Source organism: Pollicipes pollicipes, unplaced genomic scaffold, assembly GCF_011947565.3.
Source record: "Pollicipes pollicipes isolate AB1234 unplaced genomic scaffold, Ppol_2.1 Scaffold_7261;HRSCAF=8764_pilon_pilon_pilon, whole genome shotgun sequence".
Lineage (NCBI taxonomy): Eukaryota > Metazoa > Arthropoda > Thecostraca > Pollicipedomorpha > Pollicipedidae > Pollicipes > Pollicipes pollicipes.
This window is the reverse complement of record NW_023597054.1, coordinates 29,428,111-29,444,310: the sequence shown is the minus strand read 5'-3', so window position 1 is coordinate 29,444,310 and position 16,200 is coordinate 29,428,111. Positions and strand designations below refer to the sequence as shown.

Genomic DNA, 16,200 nt, shown 5'->3' with positions numbered 1-16,200 from the left:
CTCTAACAGTCAGCAGCCTGTACAGGGCTGGATCGAGCACCAGCAGTCAGCAGCCTGTACAGGGCTGAATCGAGCGCAAGTAGTCAGCAGCCTGTACAGGGCTCGATCGGGCGCCAGCAGTCAGCAGCCTGTACAGGGCTCGATCGGGCGCCAGCAGTCAGCAGCCTGTACAGGGCTCGATCGGACGCCGACAGTCAGCAGCCTGTACAGGGCTCGATCGGACGCCGACAGTCAGCAGCCTGTACAGGGCTGAATCGAGCAGCCCACTCACCTGAGCACTGGCGGCGTGACGTAATTCTCCCCCATGATCTCGGTGACGTAGTCGGTGACGCCCAGGTAGACGCGGTCCACGCGGAACGAGCGCAGCAGCATGAGCCGCTGGAACGGGCTGCACTGGCGCTCGTACACGCCCGGCAGCGGCTCCGCCTCCGGACGGTCGCTGCTGTACCACTGGCAGCACACACCGCCGATGAGAGACAACGCCGCGCCCGGTCAGGTGCAGGCAGAGCAGACGGGTGTCCCGCTGACATTGCTGACATTGATGCTGGCACTGCTGACATTGCTCAGCAATGTCAGCCGGTACAGTGCGCGGCGCAACTACCGGAATCGTATAGAATCTTCGAAATGGTTGCCTAGTAAGACCCACCATCGGGGGTTTTCGCCTTTTGGCACGAGAAGGAGCCTGTCACACTTCAAACTGTATATTGTCGGCACTTCCCGAAGATGATTGATAGCGACGTATGAACACACACAGGCATTTGCAAACCGGCAACGCAATAGATCGCATTAATGAAATCGTATTTTACTACGCACCTTGTGCCAGTCTTCTGCGCGCTTCTTCAGGTCCCTGGGAAGATTCCCGAACAGGTCTGAGAAATCCTGTGTCAGTCGGCAGATGTCCTCCCAGCCCTGAGGAAACGTAAAGAGAATCTGTGAAGGGACCTGTAGTGACAGGAACCTCAGTAATTAAGGTAGCCTGAAAAGTATTGTTCCAGAGATGCGAATACCCATCAGAGCGTGTTTGACAGCCTGCTCACCTTATCTGGTATCCAGTCACAAGGCTTCGCCAGTGATGTCTTCTCGACGGATACATTCCCTGGAGTAAGAGAATACATATACATACATACATACACACACATATATACATATATATATATATATATATATATATATATATATGCATGAATAAAGATATATATGTATATATATATGCACATACATACATATACATATACATACATATACATATACATACATACATACACATATATATATATACATACATATATATATGTATATATATATATATATATATATATATATATATATATATATATATATATATTTAGACACAAGCAAGCCACATGCGCAAAACACAGCTTGGTGACCTGCCAGTAAACAAAAAATGTGTTCTACTGGCGCAAAACAACGGAACACGCCGAAACACGATCTCTGACACGGCGGGCGCGTCAGCCGACGGCGGCGGGCGCACCTTTGATGAAGAAGTCGACCTCGGGCTGCACCACCAGCTGCTCGCTGCGCTGCAGTGTGACGGTGATCTGCAGCGAGAACAGCAGCTTGTGTCGCTCGAAAATACCTGCGGGAAGGGAGGCACGGCTGGTCATGCGCCTCCCAGCTGACCGCCGAGCGAGCTTGTGTCGCTCGAAGATACCTGCCGGAAGGTGAGGCACGGCTGGTCACGTGCCGCCCAGCTGACCATCGAGCGAGCTTGTGTCGCTCGAAAATACCTGCGGGAAGGGAGGCACGGCTGGTCATGCGCCTACCAGCTGACCATCGAGCGAGCTTGTGTCGCTCGAAAATACCTGCGGGAAGGGAGGCACGGCTGGTCATGCGCCTACCAGCTGACCACCGAGCGAGCTTGTGTCGCTCAAAGATACCTGCCGGAAGGTGAGGCGCGGCTGGTCATGCGCCGCCCAGCTGACCACCGAGCGAGCTTGTGGCGCTCGAAAATACCTGCCGGAAGGTGAGGCACGGCTGGTCATGCGCCGCCCAGCTGACCACCGAACGAGCTTGTGTCGCTCGAAAATACCTGCGGGAAGGGAGGCACGGCTGGTCATGCGCCGCCCAGCTGACCACCGAGCGAGCTCGTGTCGCTCGAAGATACCTGCCGGAAGGTGAGGCACGGCTGGTCATGCGCCGCCCAGCTGACCACCGAGCGAGCTCGTGTCGCTCGAAGATACCTGCCGGAAGGTGAGGCGCGGCTAGTCATGCGCCTCCCAGCTGACCGCCGAGCGAGCTTGTGTCGCTCGAAGATACCTGTCGGAAGGTGAGGCGCGGCTGGTCATGCGCCTCCCAGCTGACCGCCGAGCGAGCTTGTGTCGCTCGAAGATACCTGTCGGAAGGTAAGGCATGGCTGGTCATGCGCCTCCCAGCTGACCGCCGAGCGAGCTTGTGTCGCTCGAAGATACCTGTCGGAAGGTGAGGCGCGGCTGGTCATGCGCCTCCCAGCTGACCGCCGAGCGAGCTTGTGTCGCTCGAAGATACCTGTCGGAAGGTGAGGCATGGCTGGTCATGCGCCGCCCAGCTGACCACCGAACGAGCTTGTGTCGCTCGAAGATACCTGTCGGAAGGTGAGGCATGGCTGGTCATGCGCCGCCCAGCTGACCATCGAACAAACAACCGTGCTGACCGAAACTCGTGCGACTAGAGCAAACGCGTCCTTGGGCCGCTTAACATAGGCCAGTTTGTGAGCTCCTGTGCGTCGGCATTATAAGTTATTATCCAACAACTACCAGCCGCCATGACGCCGGGAAGTACTGGATAAACGAAGGCATCAAACAATCCTTATGATCTAAAGTGAGAATGTTTAACTTCAATGCACATTATTGCGTAGGACCACATAATTCCTCGATTGCTCAAGTACTAGAAAAGAATAACAAGAGCGATGTTATATGCGGGACTCTGGACCTTAACGTAGATTGCTTTGCCTTTTACTTGCCGGATGCGAGCGTCCTTTCACCAGAATATACTGTCCAATAAAAATTTTCTTCACAGAATTGCAGTTAGTTGACCACTCGTAAGCTTACAATTCACTTAAGGTCAGCATGAGATCACTCGAATACGAATACACTCAGGGACTTCTCGTTCGTCGTTTTGCGCAGGCAGTGTCGGTGTTATTACGCCACGCGGCTTTGTGAAATTCCAACCGCCCACTCGCCACCTGAAGCCCAGAGGTCAGACATGCATACACCAAATGCTCCAGATAATCACGGCGCCAGCGCGATGAGCCGAGTCCAATTACACTCGACTCTCCCGTACAGAATCTAACCATGCGTGACATTGTTAGCCCCAATGATTAAACAACCAGGTCAGGGAGACGGGAACAACACCATCTTCACTTTACGTCCGCACGAAAGAGGTCATTTGAACCAAGGACATGAAAATGGCATAAATCACGGGTCGCGCGTTCTTCGATGTCTGACGGCATGACCCCACAATAGACTCGGGGCCAGCACACTCATTTGCTGCTACCATAAGACAGCAGTGCTGCCGCCTTCAGTCAGCAATACGAAACTAACATTTTGTCCTCCAAATTGAGTTATTGGTATCATTAGTTTTGTCTCGACGAGCTGTATATTTTGACCAGGTAAAGTGTGCATTAATGCTTTTAAAAAGAATCAAAAGGAATGTAAGCTTGGTAAATTCGCGTATACGCTGTGCCTGTGACGTTTCCCAACGACAGAAACGAGTTACTGACACGTATCTGTGAAACACGAAGCTCAAGTGCTCCCACGCGGTTGTTTTCAGGGTCAAAAACACGCATGTGCTTACATGCGCGGTTTTGTCACCAACGATCAGCGTCAGTACTGTGTCAAAAGCGCGTATTTGTGAAGATACGCGTTTTTTGTCATTGGGACCGTTGTAAATTGAGCAGTTACGCGTTTTTGACACTGGAAAATGTTTATTTCAAGTTGTTTCCAGATCCAAGCAAATAAGAGCATCTTCACGGCGGAAGTGCTGCTGTCACACACGTGCGTTGCAGTCGTTCATAAAATGGCAGGATAGCAGTTTCGCTGTGTTTATATAATAGCTATTTACCACCAAGAACCTACCATCATCCTGTGAATCACAACGGGCATGTCTGACACCATGTCTGACGCTCTCCACCCAACAAATGCTTGACTTTTGCGTAGACGCCCCGGCCCTGAGTTAAGACTGTAGCGATTCCCAGTCCTTGTAGTTTTTACTTTGCTAGATAAATAATAATTTTGTCTCCTGACCGGTACACACTTACGTCTTATTTGCGACCATGACACTAAAATAACACAAAAAAACGTTCCCCTGAACAATTATGAAATTGCTGGTTGCGCGTTTCTGACTTTTGACGGCAGAGTGTTTTATTGGCTGTCCGCATGTTACGGCTGCTGATCCTCAAGGCGGCACACCATTCGGTTGGTCCCACTGTCAAAACCTCGCGTATTGTTATTCTAACGGCCCCGCCGCACCAGGTCCCCTACCATTCCTCTCCCTGTGATTTACCTACGACGAAATGAAGGTGCGGCAAACAAGATCCCTCTGCACGAATGAATGTATGCGGTGCATATGAACGCAATACGTCACGCGACCGATCAGGACTTGCACGGTCCGAAGGTCGCGGGCGGAGACTTACCCGTGCAGCCGTAGTCGTAAACGTTCTCCGTCAGGGTGTCTATAATGTTTTTCAGCCGCTTTGCAAGCACCGTGTCGGGCATGCTCTTCTTCAATGAATAGGAGAAGACCTGCGGGGAACACATATTATATTTGATTCATAAAATATGCGATAACGGGCCAAGGGAATCGTCCCGTCTCGCGATATTAGTTCCGGTTCCCAACAATACCACGGAGAACATTCGTGCCAGGCGAGCGGCATGTGGTAAATCCAGAATAAGGCGCGCTGCGGGACATCGTAGCTCCTGAACTACTGGTCTGGCCACATACTCCGAAAATATCACCGCAGAGGAGATCTCCACAGATGAACTCCGCTCGAGCAGACCCAATGTCCCCTGCCTTTTGAACGCGCCGCGGTCGACTGGCTGCGCCGTAGATCGCACCTGCAGGTAGGCGGCCAGCGAGTACTGGTACATGGAGTTGACAGTGGCCATGTCGGAAAGCACGAAGAAGAGCAGCGCGCCGCGCCGGGCCACCGGCCGGAAGCCGTCGCGCAGGCGGTCGATGTCGAGCGCCGTGCTGGCCGCCAGCTCCAGCTTCTCGAACACCTCCGTGGCCTTGCTCTTGGTGTCCTCCAGGGTCTGCAGCAGCTCGGTGTTGTCCAGCATGTTGCCCTGCGGCGTAGGTCAAGGAGCGTCAGGGGTCGGCAGAGCCGCTGATCCGACCCTCGCTAGACACCCCGCCGATGCTCACCATCCTCTTACCCGTGAGCTCAAATGTAATACCCTGCGCTCATTTCTGGCCCTCGGGGGTGAAAGCAGCAGAAACGGGACGCACAGTTGTAAACGCGATCAGATTTCGGAAATCACCGAAGATCGATTCACGACTTCTGATGCGCACACATTGTTTCTATTGTTACACCGTTTCTTAAAGCCCTTTCTTTACGGGACGGAAACAAGTATGACGCATTATCAAATCACCCGCCCGACCATCTTCCCAACCCATCCCGTCATCCCTGTAGCAGTATCGCTGGTCACAGCCGCTATCATTTCACAGGTACAAGATCACCACCGCTTTCAGTCCGTCGACACTGTCCGCCCACTTATCACATTCCGACAATGATCTATGGTGAACGGGTGGCAGCGGAGACACCGCAGCGAACCAAGCCCGCCCCCGGCCACCTGGCAGGTGGAGAGCTCTCGAAGCAACGCGTCCTCAAGGTCCTTGAGCAGGCGTTTGTTCTGACTGGTCTCTGAGATGAGATTCTCTCGCTGCTCCTCCAGGTCGCGCCTCTCCGAGCCCACCACCACACTCAGCAGCTGATCCTCCAGACCCTGGTGGGCGCCGGCCACGTATTGCAAACCAACGGCTTGTGTACATCCACAAGACGCATACCATGCGATCCCACAATCAAACGCTGGCACGCTGATGACACAGCGATTACAGCAGCAAGCAGAACGCGGATGATGCCAGCCAACGGATCCCATACGAATGATGTTTAGCCTTTCCCATAGCAGGGCTTACCTTGGTGGTCACAGTATAGTTGATGACCATGGCTTTTCCGAACACCGCCGGAGAGTACGTGGGATTCGTCATCTTGGAGTCGAGATAGAGGCGGAAGTTCTGATCGTAGTCCACCTCCCGGTCCCCGAGCATCACGAACACGCGCCCCTGCTCGGCTGAAGCACACGCACACACACACGTACACACGCATACCCAACTGAGTGGCAGCTGAAGGCGGCAAATCAGGAGCTGCACCTCCCGGTCTCCGAGCATCACGAACACGCGCCCCTGCTCGGCTGAAGCACGTACGCACGTACACACGCATACCCAGCTGAGCGGCAGCTGAAGGCGGCAAATTAGGAGCTCCACCTCCCGGTCCCCGAGCATCACGAACACGCGCCCCTAATCGGCTGAAGCACACACGCACGTACGTACGCACGCACGCACGCACGCACGCACGCACGCACGCACGCACGCACGCACGCACGCACGCACGCACGCACGCACACACGCGCACACACACGCATGCACACGCTCTCACACACACACATACACAGCTAACGGCAGCTGCAGGTAGCAAACGTCTTGAATTTTCAGGTCATTCGATAATATTCAGGCGGTGCCCATGTATGGCTTGGAAGGAGCGAATCCGCTCGGCGCAGTCACTGTAGTTTGGTGGCGGAGATAGCATCGATACCCTCGCTTTTGTATTGTTGCAAGTCCACTGGGACTGAAGCGGCTTACTTACTTTTGCTCAGACTTACTTTTGATATTGCGTTCTAGCACGTTATCGATGACCGGATCGATGTATTCCTCCACGTCCTGGACGAGCACGGGGAAGCCATACTTGATCGCCACCTCCAGCTGGCGCAGGAAGTCGCTGTCACTGAACGTCACCACCTGAAACGGAGTGATAGCGTTAGACCAGTTTAACAACTTCGAACTTTCTAAGATAACAGAACGTCATCACCTGAAACAGAGTGATAGCGTTAGACTAGTTTGGCAGCCTCGAACTTCCTAAGATAACATAGGGTTAGACGATCGCCATAACGGTAGCGTGAAACAACGCAAGAAATCACACTGAAAGGAAAATTAGCATTCACATGCCTCCATGAATGTTTCTAGTTTTATTAAGAACATGAAACGCATGGCTCCACGTTGAGCAGAAGCCGTCCAAGTTATTTGCAGTAACTTGCATGCGTTTGCCTCGCGGTGAATACGTAAACCTAGCATGACAGTCAGAGACATGATAACGAATCCCATGCACGGAGAATCTGCCTTATGTTTTGATGGTCGAGTAACCTGCCTTCAGATTGTTGTTCTGCTCCTTCTTTTTTATCCAGTTGAGGGCCTGCTGCTGCGGATCGATGCACAGCGGGAAGCGGGAGCCCTGGGTGGTCAAGATGCCGTTCTGTACGGAGAGTTCGTCGGGAGGAAGTCCTTCCGAGTTCCATCTGCGTGCCGATGCCCGCAAACAGCAGGCATTAGAACGGCCTATGACACTCCACGTCTTACTGCATACACGAGATAACACCGTGCGGCATCCACAACACGGGGAGTGACGATTTCAGTGTGATACACGACACCGCCACGTTTAACTTTTGGCCTTTGAAAACGAGAAAATTTCGACAGTCATTCCTGGGGCACGAACAGTCGCAAGGACACATATCCGTTTCAAAGCGAATGAGCACCCTTTGACGTCCGAAGACAATCATAACTAACTACTGTGCTATGCCAGGTTGCTGTGCCAATGACTCCCATGATATCACAATGAGTCCATGCATTCCGATAAGATGTTATTAACGATGTGCGCACGTATGTCTTATGCCTGCATCCAAGACTCGGGGGGGGGGGGGGGGTATGGGCGCATGCATCCACCACAGACAATAGCAGTGCATTTACTTTAGCGAAATTAGTCAGTTTTTTGGGGGGAAAGCACGAGAACTACAGACATTCCCATGCTGTGGATAGAACAAAGCACCAGCAATCACTTCTCACCCGCTGAATAGACCTTGTGAATTCCACCTGAGTACATCAGAGGGCTTCAGGAGCTAGCACAGCATGGAACACATTCCAATCCAAGAGTGGCATATAACTGGGACACAGGTCTACTGTGTCTGAGACAACACGCTGCATCATTCCATGTGGGTGGCGAGCACACTAGAACGTAGGAGCTGGACACAAGCTCTTTGGGTAGCCCTTCCTCACAGGTCAACTGCAATGAGCGACGCAGACAAGTTGAAAAGAGGGGCCCTGCTAGCTTCACCCGTGCGCACCGTGGGTGACCCTCCTCCCACGACACCCGAGCCTGCCCCTGACTCCCTCCTCCACCTGTCTGACACCGGTCTCGGTCGCGGCGCCCTCAGCACGGGCCTCTCCCTGGCTGTCGTACTTTGAGATCTCGACGTCGTCAGTGAGCACTCGCTCGAGCAGGAAGGGCTGCGACATGGGCACGCTGCGCTCCAGCAGGTCCGCCTGCCAGTCGGTGTACACCAGCTGGTTGCGGTAGTCCCAGGTGAAGGCGCCCACGTAGCAGAGGAAGGCCGAGCACAGCAGGCAGTCGCCCATCAGCTGGATCCGCTGCTCACCCAGCTCCTTTAGTGTCTGCGTCCACCTGGCGGATGAACGATTAACTACTACTGCGGTCATCCGACGGCCGGCTGGTCGGAAAAGCGCCCAGCACACACTCTGTGGGCTGGCGTTATATGGCTGGTGTAGGAGTGTTCGGACAAGTTCTGGGAGGAGACTAGCGCCTTCTTCCATCTTGTGCACTACAATGCGTTACAAGGTGATGCTATCCTTCAGTACTCAGTGATGAAAAGCCATCAAGAGCTGCATATTTAATGAGCGATTGTGAGGTGGCAAGTGATGATAGTTGTGACGAATCCATTAGGAGCTGCGCTGTTAATGAGCGATGGCGAGGCGGCGGGTGACGGCATTGGTGAACATGTATTAAGTACTGCACATCAATGAGCGATCGTGAGATGGCGAGTGACGGTATTGGGGACCAACCCATTAAGAACAGCACAATTAACGAGCGATCGTGAGATGGCGGGTGACGACACTGGTAACCAATCCATCACGAGGCTAGCACTCTGCGCGACTATTCCACCCCAAAGTTTATGGTCACCTCTCGTTCTCGGACGCCAGACCGTTGATGAGTCGGTCGGCCGCGTCCAAACGCTTCATCATCAGCTCAGTCTCCGCCTGGAGAATGGCACGCTCCTCTTTGGCCGTCTCAAACTTGGCATTGAGCTCGGCCATTAGCTGCTCGATTCGCTCCACTTCAGCATTGGTGGCGTCCAATTCTTTCTTCGCCTGCAAAAATAAGATGATAATAGATGTCATCATGGCAGCCGTACACCCAACATTCCTTGCGGCTCACAGCTGGACCAGGACGGTTATGTCCACCACGGCGTGATCAGGCGGATTTAATGAGGCTGGTCGCTGTCATGACAGGGCAATTCCCAAACTGCACACATAAAGAAACACTCATGAGCGAGCTACGGATTCAGGGTGGTCTTGGCTAAACTGCCGACTGTACAGCCTGAAACGTGTTATATTTTGTTTACATGTAAGCTAAAAAAGCATACATGTTGGGGTAAAAAAGCGCTTTATGTAAACATTACACAGATCAAACGCATGCTGCTGACTGAAAATACCTTTGAAGATCAGAGAATATTCGAAGCTCCATAAATCCGACACGTTTTGCGAATGCATTACACCACCCTGCAGACATCATATACGAAACACGCCATTTCAGGGGACAAGGCAATATCATGTTCTACATCGCCTTACCGCGTAGAAATCTTTTTCCAGCTGAGCCACCTTCTCCCTCTTCGGCCGCACCTCCTTCAGCACGTCACAGTAGCTCATCACAGCATTGACAAACTTGAGGAGACCGGCTCCAGCGCGGGACACCGCTCTCATCTCGTCCTCACTCATTCGCAACTCCTGTGGGCCAGTTTGTCGATTCAGTGATCAAAATGCATGCACCTGTCAGTCAGTACACATACATACAAAGCACCGCAACGCAGCCGCGCTACCCACGCCACACTGGCCCGATTGGTGCAGCCCAGCATCCCATGAGAGCTGGAGCTGCCTTTTCAGCAGCACAATCTGGCCACGTCTTCTGCATGACCGTCGCGCTGGCACTAGCTGTTGTAATCGCTCTTTACGCCTCGTCGACGTACTCCTGCCAGCTGAGCATGTCCCGGCAACAGACGTGTCGCAAGTGACAGGCGGCTACGCAGCTCCGGTCAGCGCCAACCTTGAGGAAGCCCTTGACGGTCTTGATGGCAGACTGTGGGATGGAGTCGACGTCCATCTCCTGCAGCGTTCTCAGGAAGGAAGGGTCCGACATCATGCCCTTGGCGCCCTTCCACGACACGTCTTTGATGCCCCGGATCACCACCACACACTCACACACGGCCTGCACCGGTTTGGGCGGCGTGGCGAACGACCTGTCAATCGAGAAAAACGTGACCTCTTGGTGGTGAGTGAACTGTGCTCATGCGTCTAGATGATGACAAACATGCACAGAGCACATTTAGACTTTTGGGAGTAAGAACACAACAGGAAAGAGTGTTGATTTGGGGATGCATTATTCGCTGAATGGCATCACCACGCTCACATCACTATATTTCAGCTAGGCATCACTCGATGCAATACTCCCGTTGAGTGCGCGCGGTGGCTGCCAGACCTGATTTCGGTGATGTCGGCCTTCTCCAGGTCCTCCAGCGCCAGTCGGGCTGCCTCCAGCACAGGCAGCGCATCCGACAGCACCTCCTCCGCCTCCCGCTTCTCCCGGGCGATCACCTTACTACTCGTTTCGATCTCCTTACTCTTAGAAATGGCGAACTCCTTCTTCTGTGACGCCTCCTCCGTGCCTGAGGGACGCACACACTGCTCTCAGCCCGCGACCTGCACTTCACCGTCCTTGGACAAACATCTTTTATGACAGCAAGAAAGCGCTTGGTATTTTTTCCTCCTTAACCTCACTACGCGCAGCAGCGTCTTCTTAATTCCCGTCACAAAGCTCAGTACTGGGTCCGGCTAAACACATGGGTACCATTCATACGCAGACGAAACGTTCAATGCATTCGCGAAGGCATCGCGCAAGGACAACTACCTTGGTACAGTCAATGAGGCACCGCAACACCTGGGGGCGCCACGGGCGCGTTCCGTACCCAAAGCGATCTCCTGGATGAGCTTCTCGCAGGCGGCGGATTTCTCCAGTACGGCGACTTTTTGTACTTCGAGTTTCGCATTGAGTTCGTGAATTTGTTCACGCGCTTCTGCTATTTTCTGCAGGCCACCGCCTAAGCGTTCACACTGAAATGAGTTCGTGCGGCCGTAGATTCGTCCAGCACTTGAATGCACACTGCGCCAGGCTTAAGAGCAGCACAGTTACCCCATGGTGCCCCAGACCACAGCAATGGCACGGCCTAACAGTGACATCAGCAACACCTCCTCCAGCAGCCGCTCTCGGGCCGAGTGGCTCTGCAAGCCACTTCAGACACAGTCAGCGTGGCGCTGAGCCCTGTCCTCGTAACCAGCACACAGCTGGCAGGACGCAGACGGCGGCGGCGCCGCCCGCCTCCACACCTGCGCCAGGTTGTCCTCGTTGCTCTCCTGCAGCAGCCTCAGGTACGTCTTGATGTAGTCCAGGTAGTGTTTGGGCGTGCAGTGGTTGACGCGGCGCAGCTTCTGCTGGTACTGCACGCTGGCCAGCTGAACCGACGTGTGCACTTGCACCACGTGCGCCACGATCGAGGCTCGAAACTCGTCCGGAACACGTGCCGCCTGTTGGCATCACGCGGCCTCCGTCACGCGCGGGCCACGACGGCGACCTGACATGGGTACGACGCGTCTGGTGATATCACATGGCACCCGTCACGTGCGGACCACGACGGGTACGACGCGTCTGATGATATCACATGGCACCCGTTACGTGCGGACCACGACGGCGACGCGGTATAGGTACGACGCGTCTGGTGATATCACATGGCACCCGTCACGTGCGGACCACGACGGCGACGCGGTATAGGTACGACGCGTCTGATGACATCACATGGCACCCGTCACGTGCGGACCACGACGGCGACGCGGTATAGGTACGACACGTCTGATGATATCACATGGCACCCGTCACGTGCGGACCACGACGGCGACGCGGTATAGGTACGACGCGTCTGATGACATCACATGGCACCCGTCACGTGCGGACCACGACGGCGACGCGGTATAGGTACGACGCGTCTGATGACATCACATGGCACCCGTCACGTGCGGACCACGACGGCGACGCGGTATAGGTACGACACGTGATGATATCACATGGCACCCGTCACGTGCGGACCACGACGGCGACGCGGTATAGGTACGACACGTCTGGTGACATCACATGGCACCCGTCACGCGCGGACCACGACGGCGACGCGGTATAGGTACGACACGTCTGGCGACATCAGACGGCACCCGTCAGGCGCGAGTGCCATGCGACACGCGCGCCATCCGTAAGACAAAGCGCTGTTTTAAAGCGATAGGTATGGTCCCTGTATAGCATCACATACAGACGTTGGGCGAATAAAGGGAGAGCTTAGACGTTTCACGATGTTTGATAGAGGAAACCACCGTTGAAGGAAACACAATAGCCCCGAGTGCTCTTCTTCTGGTGGTCATGCGGCAGTCCCCCCCCCCCCTTCTCCTGACGAGCTGACTCGGTCTCGTCTGGCTAAGGAGCCCCGTCCCGCCCCGATACACCCCGCAAAGCCCAGCAGTCCCCCTCCCCCCCCCCCCCGACCTATCCCCGGCCGCCTGACACCGGACCTCCGCCAGGAAGACGCTGGCCACGGCGAACAGCGCCTGCTCCGGCCACGGCTGGAACCAGTCGATGGTGGTGTTGTTGACCAGACCGGGGAAGTTGCGACAGCGGATCTGCAGCTGCTGGCCGGTCGGCGACATGCACAGCACCACGTGGAGGTTCTGCACGCACCGATTCACGAAGAACTGCCACACGCTCTCCCTGAGGGCACAGGACCGGCCTCGGGTCAGTGGTGCGCGTCACTGATCCACACGCTCTCCCTGAGGGCACATGGCCGGCCTCGGGTCAGTGGTGCGCGTGACTCGTCCGGCACCTCATCACTTCTGTACGCAGCACCGGGCTGGAGTGCTGCTGTTGAACAATGAGGTCACCGGCGGCACGCGCAGTAGGCAAATGCGTCAAGCCAGGGCCACAATTGAATTGGGAAGACCAATGCTGGTAAACTCTATTCATGGGTGTAACCACCATGGAGAGGGGACGGGGTGGGAGCTGTGGGACATATCCGTCCCAAAAATTTTCGTGAAATTGGATTTTTGTAGCATGGTATGAACAAATAACATGTGCCAATTCCAAACAAGTTACCCTGTATGGTCATTTCGGCAAAAAACCTGACTGACATGACCTTCATGAATGGATGAAAGGACATGATGTGTAGCAGAAAAAGTGTTGGCTGGGTAAATTTGTCATGTCAGCTATTGAAAAAAATCAGCGTTTGTTCTGTAGTGGTTACCAAGATATTCCAGGAAAACATCAGTTGCGCCTGTTGGCGTCTTCCCCTGGTCCGGCTGGTGTTTAAGTGATATTGTTAGGACCGGTTGTACCCAGATTCCATGTTGACACCTCAAACCCTGAGTTGCCCTCCCCCCCCCCCCCCCACCCCATCTCAGAGGCATGATCTCATCCATGACCGCATCCGCATGATCTCGGCCCACCGTCAGCAGTTCCCCTAAAGTATGAGCAGAACCCAATTACAGAATCCAGCCTTCATTTTAAAACAGAGCATTTGCCAGCATTTGGCGTACTGTTCATTTCATTTCCCTCCGTATTTGTAAGCCTGCTTTAAAAAACAATGACCTGGATAAGTTGCGCACTTATGTGATGATAATGCTACAGAAGGCCGCGTGGCCACTAACGGCCGGCGAGTGCACAGCTCTAGTGTACAGACTTTTGTATGGCGTATCCTGCTTTAACAGCTTCGTCTCTCACAGCTCCCAGAATCTGATCCTTTTCGTCTTCTCCAAACAGGGCTGGGACCATACCTGAAACGGTGATTTAGGTCAGCTGAGGAAGCACATATCTGAACAGGCTACACAAATTATCTACTGCTACAATGCATAACATGGTATGTATATGATCCCCAACAATGCATGAAACATGGAACAAAATAAGATGAATTGTCTTTTGGTAAAAACAACAACTATAACATAAAACCATAAGCCCGGACCAGCGTTCCAAGTCGATGGCACGCGACGAGAACTCACCCGAGGTCAGCATGTTGTTGACCAGCTCCAGGAAGCCCTCCTCAGCGACATGGTTGTCGCAGAAGAGGAACACCACCTGCTTGTTCTGCAGGCCCAGCTTGTCGTACAGCACCTTCAGATCGTCGCGGAACGACGACTCGCCATAACCGCGGCTCAGTTGTATCTCGAACACCTCACATCCTGTGGCCGGACCACACACAAACACAGCCTCAGCACCATCACTGGACGAACGCGAACATCCACGATCCGGCGCCGTGCCAGACTGACACAACTGATCCTGCGCCGGCGGGCGTCACATCGGGTGCCCAGGAGAGGCGGCTGGGCGCTGCGCGTATCAGTAGTGCCGCCGGTACCGGCACGCACAGGCGGCACCGACAGCCAACGGCCGAGCCCCCACGTACCGGCGGTGAAGGCGGCCAGCCGGGTGAGACTCTGCTTGCCGCTGCCGCCGACGCCCACCAGCAGGGCGTGGCCCTGCACCATGCGCAGCACGCGCTGAATACGCGTCAGGTGCTGCAGCGCGTCGTCAAACAGCACCAGCTGTAGCTTGTTGTTACCGCTCTCATTGTACTCCTCCATGATCTGTGGACGCGGCAGGAGCACCTGACGCCGGCTGCGCGTGGTGCGAGCTGACGGCCTGCGCACCGCTGTTCCAAAATCCTCCCAGTCGTAGCCACAAGGACCGCGTAAATCTCGTGGCTCGGGCACCACTACTGCCACTGCACTGGTCAAACATCTGGGTCGCAGCCGCCCCATTCTGGCATTATTTCACGCTTCGCTTGTATTTGAACATGGGCTTCACAGTTGTCTAAACGGAAATAATCCCCAACAAGACGCTCAACTACGACGGGCGACCATATACGATGGGAGTTCCAATTTGATGTCCATGAATTACCTTGCTACTGTTTTCGTACACATAGACGGTAGAAGCCCATCAATAATCATAATTTGTGCACCACAGCGCCCCGCTAGAGTCACCTAACGCTGGGCCAAAGTAGTTGCCCTTGCCCACCTCCTGGAAGAGGGCCTTAGAGGCGTCGTAGTCCTGCATGTCCTCATACAGTCGCGGCACGTCCTCCTCGAGCGCGTTGCGGTAGTCGCCGAACAGGATGGGGTCGCGCAGAACGTAGTCAGTCCACTCCTCGCTCCGCTCGCCCACGTTCTCGGCCAGCAGCTGTGCCAGCTGGCCAGACACCACCGCGTAGTCCTGCAGACGAGCGACGCCTTCAGTGACAGGCGCTGCGCCGCCAGCCGCCTATAGCGTCTCATCATTCGGCTCTGTGGCATCTACATATGTCGGAGACGAGTCTCATTTCCGCTTTAGTGTCTCCTTATTTGCCCGCGTGGTGCCTCGTCATTTGCTCCTGTAGCATTCCCTTAACACGCGCTCGGGTAGGTGGTTGGCTGCGACCCGCTCGGGTGCTGTGGGGTCAATTTACCCTGCTGAGTTAAAAAAAAAAGTAAGAGAGCTAGAGACACCAAATTCAGAGGGCAGGTCCGGATACCTGTGACTTCACTTGTGACAAATTTTATGTTCCCTAGGTCGTGCCCTTTCGATTGAATAAGGTCAAACTTCAGATTTCCGTCCGAACTGCCATCAGAGCTTCTCACGCAGCCAGCGTTAGCCTAAATACCTTTGACAGTAAAAGGTCGCTGATGCTAATATCAGGCCAACGACCAGACTTAAGGTTATCAGGGCAGCAACCACTAAAAAAAATCGATGTAATTTTGATCTATGAATCCACGATCGGCGTCACGCACTACCCTAGGCGCCATGCTTTT

General features: G+C 54.3%; 1 protein-coding gene across 1 annotated transcript in view; it reads right to left on the bottom strand.

Moving 5' to 3' along the window:
- Positions 1-16,200, bottom strand: part of LOC119111281 (dynein heavy chain 10, axonemal) — a 66,222-nt gene that overhangs the window by 11,283 nt on the left and 38,739 nt on the right. The window contains exons 54-75 of the mRNA XM_037235100.1: positions 15,431-15,625; positions 14,820-15,000; positions 14,419-14,598; positions 14,103-14,196; positions 12,943-13,138; positions 11,719-11,916; positions 11,301-11,445; positions 10,814-11,000; positions 10,382-10,574; positions 9,910-10,065; positions 9,242-9,429; positions 8,504-8,725; positions 7,418-7,565; positions 6,876-7,011; positions 6,133-6,287; positions 5,790-5,942; positions 5,052-5,282; positions 4,631-4,739; positions 1,493-1,597; positions 1,038-1,096; positions 814-909; positions 272-450 (exon numbers count right to left, since the gene is read on the bottom strand). Of these exons, the coding sequence (XP_037090995.1) occupies positions 272-450; positions 814-909; positions 1,038-1,096; positions 1,493-1,597; positions 4,631-4,739; positions 5,052-5,282; positions 5,790-5,942; positions 6,133-6,287; positions 6,876-7,011; positions 7,418-7,565; positions 8,504-8,725; positions 9,242-9,429; positions 9,910-10,065; positions 10,382-10,574; positions 10,814-11,000; positions 11,301-11,445; positions 11,719-11,916; positions 12,943-13,138; positions 14,103-14,196; positions 14,419-14,598; positions 14,820-15,000; positions 15,431-15,625 (3,506 nt within the window). The remainder of the gene's footprint in view (positions 1-271; positions 451-813; positions 910-1,037; positions 1,097-1,492; positions 1,598-4,630; positions 4,740-5,051; positions 5,283-5,789; positions 5,943-6,132; positions 6,288-6,875; positions 7,012-7,417; positions 7,566-8,503; positions 8,726-9,241; positions 9,430-9,909; positions 10,066-10,381; positions 10,575-10,813; positions 11,001-11,300; positions 11,446-11,718; positions 11,917-12,942; positions 13,139-14,102; positions 14,197-14,418; positions 14,599-14,819; positions 15,001-15,430; positions 15,626-16,200) is intronic.